This window comes from Elephantulus edwardii, unplaced genomic scaffold (assembly GCF_000299155.1).
Source record: "Elephantulus edwardii isolate Elephantulus edwardi_28Jun2011 unplaced genomic scaffold, EleEdw1.0 scaffold00283, whole genome shotgun sequence".
Classification (NCBI taxonomy): Eukaryota; Metazoa; Chordata; class Mammalia; order Macroscelidea; family Macroscelididae; genus Elephantulus; species Elephantulus edwardii.
Window position 1 is genome coordinate 3,072,815 of NW_006400033.1, and position 13,176 is coordinate 3,085,990.

At 39.8% G+C, this 13,176-nt stretch overlaps 1 protein-coding gene across 1 annotated transcript in view; it reads right to left on the reverse strand.

Annotated features, from left to right (window-relative positions):
* Positions 1-13,176, reverse strand: part of DNAH6 (dynein, axonemal, heavy chain 6) — a 383,600-nt gene that overhangs the window by 299,217 nt on the left and 71,207 nt on the right. The window contains exons 10-11 of the mRNA XM_006900399.1: positions 12,026-12,226; positions 9,308-9,428 (exon numbers count right to left, since the gene is read on the reverse strand). Coding sequence (XP_006900461.1) covers positions 9,308-9,428; positions 12,026-12,226 — 322 coding nt within the window. The remainder of the gene's footprint in view (positions 1-9,307; positions 9,429-12,025; positions 12,227-13,176) is intronic.

The window sequence follows — 13,176 nt, forward strand, 5'->3', positions numbered from 1 at the left end:
CAACACTTATTACATACTATCTTCTTAAATTTTGCCACCGCTATCGGAGTGAGATGATAACCCATTGTGCTTCTGCTTTGCATCTCTTTTATTGGCAGTGATTTTGAACATTTTTTTCATGCATCTATAGGCTTTCCAAATATCTTCCTCTGTGAAAATTCTTTCCATGTCTTTTGCCCATTTTGTAATTGGGTTATCAGTCTTTTTCTTGTGAAGACCTTGTAGGATTCTGTTAACTTTTTATATGAGACCCTTGTCTTAAATGATACTGCCAAATGTTTTTTCCAACTCAGCAGGTTTTTCTTTCACTCTGTTGGAAAATGGTTTTGATGTACACAGGGTTTTAATCTTTAGAAAGTCTCATTCATCAATTTTATCCTCTACAGATTGTGCATTTCTGGCTATATTTGGTAGTCTCTTTATAATATAAGCTTGATCCAAGTTTGTCTCTGATGATGAGCTTTATGGTTTTAGGCTTTACTGCCAAGTCTCTGATCCACCTTGAGTTGATATTTGTGTATGTTTGAGATGTGGATTGTGAGAGTTTTTGAAAGCTGCTGTGTCTTGGTTGACTGTCTACACGTGAGTTTAGAGTACTGCTTAAAGAACACTCAGTGGGAAGCAAGCTGAAAACAGCTGAGTAGGCAAGCATGTCAATATGTCCCCAAGAAAAACAGAGTGCATTCATGAAACCTCATTAAGACCCAGAAAAGCAGCTGTGAAAGCTTAATTAATGAGAAACTAAAGTCATAGAGAGCTTGTAAAAAATACAGATTAATGAGAAGCTATTGTCCTTGAAGTTTACAAAAAAATTGAGATAAGTTTCTTGTGCACATTTGTTAGCATTTTCTGGACAAATCATTATTGAGCTCCAACTATACTGAATAGTTTTTTAAAAAGATATAACTGCTTGTTGCATAGTGAGAAACTTAATAATAACAGATTTTTTTCTATTTTGTATATATACTGAGAGTAATAAGCGTCGGGTCCTTGGTTTTTTGCCTTGGGCCCTTTGTCACTCTTTATTTGTCTGTATCCATCTTTTTCTCAGCAGTGCTGTGTCCTCAGGTCCTGCTGGCAAATGGCAAGAGTGGATCCTGTTTCAGCTTTCTGCAGGTAGTAGTCATTTTACCAGCACAGTTTGTTGAAGAGGTTGTCATTTCCCCATTTGATGGGTCTTATTTCTTTATTCAATATCAGTGGGCCATAGATTGTTGTTGTTGTTGTTGTTAGGTGCCGTCGAGTTGAGTACAACTCATAGCGACACTATAAACAAAAAATCTGAACCCAGCCCTGTTCTGTGCCATCCTCATATTTCCTGACACACAAGAGCTCATTGTAGCAGTCACTGTGTCAATCCACCTGGTTAAGGATCTTCCTCTCCTTTTCTCGCCCTCCACCCTTCCCAACATTATGTCCTTTTCCACGTAATAACACCTCCTAGCAATATATCCAAAGTATGTGAAGTGAAGCCTCATCATTCTTGCCTCCAAAGAGCACTCTGGCTGCACCATCTTCAAGACATATCTGTTCATTCTCTTGGCCATCCATGGCCAAGTGCTCTTCTCCAACACCGCAGCTCAAAGGCATCAATTCTTTTTCTGTCATCCTTATTCATTGTCCAGCTCTCAGATGCATATCTAGTAATTGGAAAGACTATGGCCTGGATCAGACACACTGTTGTCCTCAAAGTGGCATCACTACTCCTCAATAATTTGGAAAGGTCCCTAACTGCTGATTTTCCCAGTACAATGTGTCTCCTTATTTCCTGACTGCTCATATCAAGAGCGTTAATAGTGAATCCAAGCAAGATGAAACTATTGACAGTTTCAATCTCCTCTCCATCCATCAGGACACTGTCTATTAGTTTAGTGGTAAGAATCTTTGTTTTCTTGATATTGAGACACAAACCATACTGACGGCTGCATTCCATGATCTTCAAGTCCTCTTCACATGCAGCAAGTAAGGTTGTGTCATTTATATAATGCAGGTTATTGATGAGTTTCCCTTCAATCCTGATGTCACATTCCTCTACAGAAAGTCCAGTTTCTCAGAGAATTTTCTCAGAATATAGATTGAAAAATGAACTCTGTAGTCAACAGTCTTGGCACCAGCAGCCAGGAAATTAAAAGGTGCATTGCCATGGGAAAGTCTGCTGTTAGGGACCTCTCCAAAGTACTGAAGAGCAATGGTGTCTCTCTGGAGACTAAGGTGCGTCTGATACAGGCTATGGTCTTCCTAATCACTTGTTATGCATCAGAGAATTGGACAATGACCAAGGAGGATAGAAGGAGAATTGATGCCTTTGAGCTGTGGTGCTGGAAAAGAGTATTGAGAATACCATGGACTGCTAGGAAAACAAACAGATTTGTCCTGGAAGGGGTTAAACCGGGTGGCTCTTTGGAGGCAAGGATTCTGAGGCTCCGTCTAACATACTTTGGACATGTTGTGAGGAGAGACCGGTCCTTGGAGAGGGACATCATGCTTGGGAGGGTGGAGGGACAGCGCAGAAGAGGAAGGCCCTCTATGAGGTGGATTGATTCAGTGACTGGGATAATTGGGATAGGAGTGTCAGAGATGATGCGATTGGCACAGGACAGAGCGGAGTTTAGGGCTGTTGTACATAGGGTCGCTATGAGTCACAAGCGACCCGACGGCACATAACAACAACAACAACAACAACAATAGAGTGAACAGGTATGGTGATAGAATATAACCCTGATGCACTCATTTCCCAGTTCCAGACCATGCAGTGCTCCCCTGCTTTGTTCCCACAACAGCCTCCTAATCCAGGTATAGGTTCCTCATGAAAACAATCAAGTGCCCTAGAATTCCCATTCTTCTCAATGTAATTAATGATATTCAATAATTTCCACATTCAGTTGAATCACTCTTCTTGGGAATAGGAACAAATATGGGCCTCTTCCAATCCATTGGCCTGACAGCCATCCTCCAAATTTCCTGGCAGACTGGTGAGTGCATCTAAGGCTGCATGTGTTAATTGAAACAAGTCAGTTGGTATCCCATTGATTCCTGAGCCCTTATTTTTTGCCAGTGCCTTCAATGCAGCTTCCACTTTCTCTTTCACTCATTGGCTCCTGTTTCTATGGTACTTCTTAAAATTTTTCAATGTCGATCAATTCTTTCTGGTACAGTGAACTTTTGTATTTTCTCCATCTTTCACTTTGAATCAAGTAATCATATGTTTATTGCTCCATTCTGCTACTCTTTTTCTCTTGATTGGTGCATTTCATCCATCCACATTAAGTGTGATTACTGTCAGTCCAGGTTTTTACCGTTACCATTTCGCTGTGTTTCTTTTTTCTGCTGTTTCTGGTTACTATGGTTCATTCTCTTTATTTTGGCATTTCTATGTGAAGGACTTCACTTAAAATTTCTTGTAGCTTTGGTCTTGTTTACACAAATTCCTTAAATTACCTCTTTTCCACAAAGGATCTAATTTCTCCTTTATATTTGATGGAGAGCTTTGCTGGATCCTTGTCTGGCAACTTTCAGGATATGCCATTCCATTGTCTTAACTCATATGGTTTCTGCTGGTAAATTAGAACTTAATTTAGGTGACTCTTTGCTTTTCTCATGCTACTTTTAGTATTCTATCCTTATCTTTTAATTTGGAGAATTTGACTATGATGTGGCTTGATCTTTTCTTTTTGGGTCTAGTCTATTTGGTGCTCACTGAACTTCTTAAATATGGATTTCCCCATTATTCAAAATACCTGGAAAGTTTTCTTCTAGTCCTTCTTCCACAGTATTCTCAATGATTTCCAAGTTAGTTCCAAGTTTTGGAACTTCAATCACACTTATGTGTTTCTTTTGATGTCAACCTGTATTATTCTAATATTTTCTTCATTTTATTTATGTCTCATCTCTGATTTTTCTTCTGGTATGTTTTCAGTGAGGCCCTTGCCTTCCAACTCATTGACTTTCTTTTCCATCTCTTCAGCTCTACTTTTTTGTTCTACAAGTGTGTTAGACACTTCTCTCAATTAGGTCTTACTACCTAATTGCATTTTCATGCTTTTTGTTATTTCTAATATTATGTTGGTTGTACCTTCTCTGTCTTGCGGTGCTTTTTTAAGTCCTTTTACCATTTTATCTATACCATCAAGTTTTTCTTCCATCTTTTGCATGCTTTTTTCATAGTTGTTGAAGTTGCTCCTCATTAATACATTTCTTTTGGATTGCTGCCTCTGGAGTATTTGCTCCCGTAATGGCTTCCCCTGTTTCTCCCATAATTTGCATCTTCTTCTGTAGCTGTTCAAATAACTCCACACCAACATATTTCTTCTGGTTCTCTCTATGTGGAGTATTCATTGAGTCTGCTTTTTTAGGAGAAGGATTATTTTGTGTTGGGTTTTTTGTTGTTTGTTTTATTTTTGGGGGGGATTTTTTTTTTGTGGTGACTTAGATAGACTGCTGTTTTCTTAGTATTATGTGAGTCTTTTCTTAGTAGATGTTAGGCTGTTGTAACTATATAGTGATCCAGAGTATGGCAACATTTTGTGAAAGACCTGTATATTTGTGCTTCCTCTTTGGCCAGAGGCCAATAGGGCCAAGGACCTGACAGCTGTGTTTAACCAAAGTATCCTAAGTAGCATAACAGGAAGTCTGTTCCTTTGCAGAAACCAGGGCTTGGTCTGGCCCCTTCTGCTTGAACTAATGAATCCCGTGTGATGTAGCTAGACAGTAATGCCGAATCCAAAGCACCTGTGATACTGGTGCTCCTGGCACTGTGCTGTTGGGGAAGTAGCTGGGTGGTCTCCAGGTGGCAGGGCAGCAGGGTATCCAGACAGCAGAGGAAGTGGTCTAGTGCTCTGCGTGGAACTGTGATGTGGGCCACTCTGAAATCGAAGCCCTTCAACCTGACAGGCAGTGGTTCTGTCACTGGTGTGAGTGTGCCTGGGCTGGGCCCCGGCCTTTGACAGAGGCTAGGGAAATGATGGCTGGAAGACAGTCCTGGGCCAGCCATGCCACGCAGGTTGACCATGCCACAAAGGCCTTGGTATCTTGCAGCAGAGTGATGGTAAGGTCCCACACAAACTCATCTTGTAATAAAGTGCATCTCTTGAGAAGAGTACTTCTCTCTTGTAATGGTTTTTTAACTTTGTGACAATTTTTTTCTTTTTTATTCTAATGAACATTTTGTGATGACTTTTTAAGTTCTTGTACCTATCTATAGTTTCAAATCTTTCTTGTATCTTTTGCATTTTTTTCTGTAGTTGTGCAAATTCCTCCTCTTCAATATATTTCTTCTGGCTCTATGTCATTTGATCGTGCTGATGTGAAACCTATACTTGGACCAAGAGGCAGTCATCAGAACAGAGCAGGGTAACACTGCATGGTTCAAAATTGGGAAGGCTGTACAGCCATACCTTTTCAACCTGTATGCAGAGCACATTATCTGAGAAGCTGGGCTCTATGAGGAGAAGTGTGGCATCAGGATTGGTGGAAGATCTAGTAACAATCTGCGTTATGCAGATGACACAACCCTGCTTGCTGAAACTGAGGAGGACCTCATGCACCTGCTGCAGAGGATCAAGCACTACAGCCTTCAGTATGGACTGAGGTTCAATGTCAAGAAGACAAAGATTCTCACTACTGGACCAAATGGTAGCATCAGGATGGAGGGCGAAGAGACTGAGATTGTTCACAGCTTCAGTTTGCTCGGTTCCACGGTCAACACTCTTGGCACCAGCAGTCAGGAAATCAAAAGACGTATTGCGATGGGAAAGTCTGCTGTTAGGAACCTGTCTAAAGTACTCAAGAGCAACGGTGTGTCTCAGGAGACTAAGGTGTGCCTGATACAGGCCATGGTCTTTGCAATCACTTGTTATGCATCAGAGAGTTGGACAATGACCAAAGATAATAGAAGGAGAATTGATGCCTTTGAGCTGTGGTTCTGGAGAAGAGTATTGAATGTACCATGGACTGCCAAGAAAACAAACAGATTCATCCTGAAGAGGGTTAAATCAGGCTACTCCTTGGAGACAAGGATTCTGGGGCTTCGTCTGACATACTTTGGACATGTTGTAAGGAGAGACAGGTCCTTGGAGAGGGACATCATGCTTGGTAGGGTGGAGGGACAGCGCAGGAGGGGAAGACCCTCTATGAGGTGGATTGATTCAGTGACTGGGGTAATAGGGATGGATGTGTCAGAGGCAATGTGACTGGCACAGGGTAGAGCAGGGTTTAAGGCTGTTATACATAGGGTCGCTATGAGTCGCAAACGACTCAACGACACATAACAACAACAACAACTATGTCTTTGGAGGGTTTGCTTTTTTGGTGGTTTCTTTTGTTTCTTCCATCATCTACACTTCCTTATTTAGCTATTCAAATAACTTCTCATCAATTTTTTTTCTGGTTCTCTCTACCTCTTAAGTATTCCCTTTATTTGTGCCTTCCATTGTTTCTTCCATAATTTGTACTTTCTTTTGTAACTATTTGAATGTCTCCACATCAATATATGTCATCTGCCTTCTTGGCTCTGGGATATTCATTGGGTCTGCTTAATTTGTTTTCTCACAGTGTTTGAAGCTGTCTGCTGCTTTCTTGACACTATCTGAAGCTTTTCTAAATAAATGTTAAACCATTTCTATTGTGTTTGCCTAAGTTGACAGTGACTTTATCTTCATGATATTATTGGCTAGGTACCAGATTAAAATGTTCAATCTATAGGGTGAGCCACTCACTATACTGGAAGTCCTTTCCTGGAAATTTGCCTTTCCTAAGGTCCTTCATGTTCTCTCTGTTCTGCACAGCAGCCCTCCAAGAATCTTGTCCTGATGTAGTCTGTACTAAACTCTGTTGTCCTCTTTCATTTATGAAGTGACAGAGTGGTATGAGGCCAGATTCTCCACTTAAGCAGTTTCTATCTAGAGTTGTTTCGAGTCAGCTCTCTTTTTATCAGGACAACGTGGCAGTTGAGAAAGGTGAAAACATCTTTCCCCTGCTGTGTCACAAACTCTTTTCTCCAGTTTGGCCGCTGGGATGGCCCTGCAGCCATGGAAGCAAGGATCCCCAAGTGGAGGACCTAAACCCAGGGAAGTGTCAGGCTCCTCTCCCCACACACATCCCAAAGGGTGGCAGTGCTTCACCTCCTGTTTTCTTTTCTATGGCTTAATGTCTTCTTTTGTCTCTGGAATGGTGCTAGATCAGGACTGCCAACTTAGACAGGATATACACAGCAGGGGGTCTCGAGTCAGCCCTCCCTTTCACAGAAATCTGAGAAAGGCTTTCCTCTGCTTGTGGCTGTGCCACATTGTCCATCTGCACATAATTATCTTTGAACAGACTTTTGTCATTCTATTGGTCAAAATGAACTCTTTCAAAAAGATCTAATTCTAGAACCCTCTGTTTATCTTTCAAAATCCCGTACCTTCTATGCCTCTCACTGTACTTCTTCTGTCTTTCTTGAGTAACACTAATTTTCTCTCTCCTCCCCTTCCACTCACAAAAAGCAAAGGGTACTGATCCTGTCTTTATTGTTGCTATCTACTCTCTTTGATACAAGGAGTATACCAGATAAGGTGTTAGAAGACACTGGCTCGTGTCTTTCTTTATACCATGGATGGCCTTGGGTGATTCATACAGTCTTTCTGAGGGCCATTGTCCTCACAAAACAAATACCTGCTCTACCTACTTTGAAATTTTGAAGTATATGTTCTCAAAACCTGGTAAAATAAGGGTAACACATGATCTGGGAAGTTTGGCAGTTTCTTAATTTTTTGGCAGTTTCTAAACAGAGCATTACCTTATGATCTTGGATATCATCATATTTATAATAGCCAAAAAGTGAATACAACTCAAATACCCATCAAAGGATAAATTGCATACACACACATTATAGATTATTATTCAGCCACAAAACCGTAATACACACCATAACATGAATAAATTTCCAAAACATTATGCACAGTAAAAGAAGTTAACACATACAATATCTGTTCAAACATGGTATAAACTGCTTTTATTTAAGAAGTGTTGACATCAGCCTGCTCCATAATTTCTTTCTGAGGAGGGTGGGGCTGTCATATCCTATGGGACATAATTTTCTAATAAATCTTTTTACTTTTTACCTTAAAAAAGGAAGTATTGGCACTGAGGAATGCTGTTTTTTAAGGTCTAGTAAAATTATTTGGGGACTGTCAGAATGTGTTTCCTAGAGATATACATTGAGATATTTACATTAGGGATGGGAAGCTTAATTTACTTTAGAATACTTCAACATAATAAAAGAAAAGGCTGTAAGGAAAACATGAAAATCTTAGGAAAAATGAAGAGTACCAAATGCAGAGCACACCAAAGTAACCACCGTCTGTATACAAGAAAATAAAATAACAAGGTCAGTTAGTGAATTTTAAAAAATATAAATGGCAGGAAGCTCTAGTGGCTAGTGGCAGGGAGCTACACTACAATCTCAGAGGCATGTGGTCCGAATCCACCAGATGCTCTGCTGGAGAAGGAGGGGCAATCTCCACCTGTACCAGTCAGATCAGATTTGATAGTGCACACATACTTTAAAATAGTCATAACAAATGATACATCCTGATTTTTGGTCTGAAATGACAGTGGAGCACCATAAAGAGTTGCTTGAAATGACAGTGACAGGGGAGCACCATAAAGTGTTGCTTGCGTTGAAGATCATAAATGCATTAACATCGTTTCCCTCTGAGTCTAATTTCAAGACTAAGAGTTGTTGATGCTCACCCACCAATTCACAATCTGGCCTCAGAAATAAAGTAACTTGAATTTCTTAGTTGGAAAAGCACTTAGCTAAGTTCTATTTAATGGCACTTGTAAAGTTATCCATTATTTTTCATTTCTTCCAATCTAAAGTCTTAACATTATAACTTCCTGAGAAAAGATAAACCAATTCCTTCCCATATTCTGAAACAAGACTAAGCAGTAAAACTGAAGAAAACAGTAATTAAAAATAACATAGAAATTAATAAAATATTGCCTTCTCTCAAGCAAAGCAGACTAGTATTCTCTGTCATAACACACAAACCAAACAGAAATCCAGAAAACTGTATGCCTTGATATTCCTGTCAAAACAACATTGCTATTGTTGTTTTGCCCTGTAGAGTTGGAATAAACTCATATTCTGCCTCTCCCATGGTTTTTCAGTATCTGTAAATCACACAAAAAGAGACTGCCTATATTTCTCTCAAGTAGCAGCTAGTGGATTAAAACCACAGACCTTAAGGTTGGCGACATAATTCCTTACTACGAAGCCACCAGCAATCCATCAAAACACTATAGCAAGGACAAATAGAAAACTTACCAGGTTCTTGAAGCTTAAGAGCCTGTAAGTCAAGATTTTCATTTTCCCTGAAGAATATCTGGAACTTTTCAAAGGTGGCAGCGTATAATCGGGCAGATTCAAATGCTGCCTGAATGGTTTCCTAAATGTGATAGGAATAGACAAATAAAGCTGTATATGAACTTTGTAAGTAAAATAGTATAAAATTTTAAAAAACCAACCAAAACCAAAAAAATTGTATTTGTCATAAGCAGAATCCAACCAATCAGTATAATTAAACCAACAAACCAGAGTGGCTTCCTTAAATCCAACGATACTTAAGTCAATAAAGAGACCATCCTTCTTGATTAGAAGCAGTTAATGAATTAAAAAAACTCTCATGAAAGAAAAATGTCTAAAATGATTTATAAAGAAATGGTCCTTTATAACTAGAAGAAACAATACTCACACTTTGCTACTGCACAGTAAACTTATCTGTCACTAATTAAAGAGTGACATAGTAAAGAGTCAATGTCTGCGTATTTTCTAAACGGCAAGTGCTATTATCAAATCAGAAGTATTGCTAAGCAAGGATAAATGGGTTTATCACTTCCTCAAAATAACTTCCTTAATCTCATAAACAAATCCTCAGTACTAGCCAGTTCCTTAGTAAAAAAAACGAAACTGTCTGTAATCTGTTTTCCAGAAGGCATATAACAACAATAACATACTATGACAGGTTTGGAAGCAGGAATAGCATCCACTTCCTAAATAACATGCCTCTGAAAACTCTATGAACTTTGATAAATGTCAATAGTTGTAGAGAGGCTTCGGGCCTTTTGTTCATAGGGTCTCTATGAGTCATGCGTGACTTGAAGGCAATCAATAACCACAACAATCTGCAGTATTGCTGGTCGAGGGTCCTAGTGGTTAGTGATGGCTGGTGTTTAATCCTGGGGAGGTGAGATATATATTGAACTTTGCTTTCATGAAATATGTAAATACTCTAGTTTGGTGTGTCATGAGTTCTGCAATGAAGGTAGTATAAGAACAGACCCACTAAAGGAGCTGGTGTATTGCTATCTTTCTTTGCTGTCCTTAGACAGAAGGAGTCTTTGCATCTTTGACTGTGATTTCAGCAAATTTTCTTGGTCAGTGAATTTCTATGTTCCTGAAACTTAATTGGTCAGACACTCTCAGAGAATTTTAGTTCTTCCATCCTGTGATTTGCTGTGTTACTGTGTCTTCAGAGAGCTCTACTGGGCCAATGACAAGGGGCTGAGTTGTTTGACACAGGTGGGTGGCCGAAACCTCCCCACTTATCTGACTTTCTGAGTCTTTGTGTCTCTGAATAATGTGAGACTTTGTGCTAATTAGACTCTGTGTCCTTCACTAAATTCTTGTGATAATATACCTTTACATTTTCTACTTTACAGAAACCCAACTCACTAGGACAGTTGTGGCTTGATTATGTCAATTGAGACAGTATATGTGAATAGGGAGAAGTGAAATCCTACCCTCTGCTCAGGTACCTCCATCTTCAGAGCAATTTTTCAAAATGTCTGTATTGAGCTAAGGGAGTTTCTCCACATTAGGGTCAAGATGGATCTGGCCTGCCCACTGTAGGGAGATTCTTCTGTAAAATTCTCTGTCTTACCAGACTATTTGGAGGTTTGCAGGGGTGGACATCTGCCAATAGTGGGGAGCTGAGATCCTAGGGATTTGTCCACAGGATCGAAATACTGATAGATTTTCTTTTGTCTTCTTCTCTTTCTGTGTTCTGTGCCCCATCTTCTGGAGTGATTTCATGGGGGTTCCACTCCCCTTTGTATCTGGCTTTGCATCCTATAATTTTCCTATTACTACCAGCTGCTCAAACCGTGTACTCCTGGGACACTATGTGTTTTCTTTTCTCCTTTTCTGTGATCCTAAAGGTTAGAGGAATATCCCTCAGTCTTCCTAGTCTATATTTTAGTAAAACTTAAATAATGCTTCAGTACTTTGGGTGTCAGAGACCTCTCCAAAGTAAAGTATTGAAAAACAACGATGTCATTCTGGAGTTTAAGGTGCGCCTGATACAGGCCATGGTCTTCGCAATTATTTACCGTGCATCAGAAAGGTGGACAATGACCAGGGATGCTAGAAGGAGAGTTAATGCCTTTGAGCTGGGTGCTGGAGAAGAGTATTAAATATACCATGGAATACTAGAAGAACAAACAAGTTCATCTTAGAGAGGATGAAACCAAGATTCTCCTTGAAGGCAAGGATTCTTTCTTAAAGAATTCTTTCTTGTCTGACTTACTTTGGACATGTTACAAGGTGGTATCAGTCCTTGGAGGGAGACATCATTCTTGGGAGGGTGGAGGGACAGCACAGGAGAGGAAGACCCTCAATGAGATGGATTGACACAATGACTGGGGTAATGGGGGTAGGTGTATAAGAGACAATAAGATTGGCACAGGATAGAGCAGGGTTTAGGTCTGTTGTACATAGGGTAACAATGAGTTGCAGGGGACTGACAGCACATACCAAAATAGTAATAACAATAATACTTAATAACAATGCAATGTTTCAAAAACATGTTGATTTTACTTGCATCTCTCAGCATTCTCTACAGCCACATTGCTTCCCTGAAAACATAGAGACTTGGGAACATACAGATTTTTTTTTCAAGTAGGTTATTAATGGCATAAAATTCTTGTACCAGATTTTAAAAAATGTGAGATTACTATAGGGTTGTTTCAGAACAAGCAAACATACCTTTATTTGACGGATAATGGTGTGAAAGTTCTTATCATCATCAAAAACTGATGATAAACTTGGCCCAGATCCACAGGTTTTTTCTTCAAGTTTGTTGTTAATATAAGGGCTGGTGAAAGCATCAAAATATGGATCAGGCACAAGATTAGGAACTGATAAAACAGTGTTTTGACACTTATTGATTGCATTTGTAATATCCTCCTGTCAGAGAGAAATGCATGAATATAAACGGAAGCAGATGCATGGTTATATTTCCAAGCATTCCTGAATTTTCTGAAATGCTAAAACAAGTAATTCATTTAACCAAGTCCAATTACTGTGTTGTCAGAAGACATATAGGCCTTGCCTTCAGGAAATGTATTTTCCTATCAAGAGAGAGGCATATTGCAATGTGTTTCGAGGAGTGCTGTATTTGAAGCTCAAAGAAAATACAGTAGGGACTTAAGAGAAGTCAAGTCAAAGTATGCTCAAGGCAATCCAGGAAAGATCAGAGAGTAAAAATCTATTGTCTGTGAACAGTAATTTCCATTATAGAAACGTAAGATGAGAAGGGGGAAACTCAGGGAGGTAACTAAAGATGCATGCAGTGCATGGGTTTGAATTTATGGCAGGCCCATCCTCGTGAGTCTGTCATAGTGTTCCATGTCAGAGCAAACTGTAGCCCTGAACCATTGCCTGGCCTCCTTGCTCATAGGCTGCAGGCACTGAAGCCGGCTGCACAGTAGAAAAAGAAAAAAAGATGCATGCACTAGAACTGTTGCACTCCCTATAACACTAATCAAAGAAACACTCAAATGTCAGAATGTTGTTATTGCTGCTGGGTCCTGTCAAGGTGGCTCTGACTCATTGAACCATACGTTCAACAAAACCAAACCTAGCCCAGCTATACCTACGTCCACGGTTGCATTCTTCCTATCCTTTGCTACCTTTCCACTTTTTCAAGCATGATTTCCTTTGCCTAGGACTAGCCCTTATTAGCCTTTGCCTAGGACAGCTTCACAAATTGCTGTCTGTGAGATACTCCTCTAAATCTGAACATTCAGATTAAGACAGACTAGGAAGAAGGATTGGCCACCCACTTCCGAAATAGCAGGCCTCTGAAAACCCTATGCACAACAGAACACACGCAGATTAACAGAAAGGGCAACCTA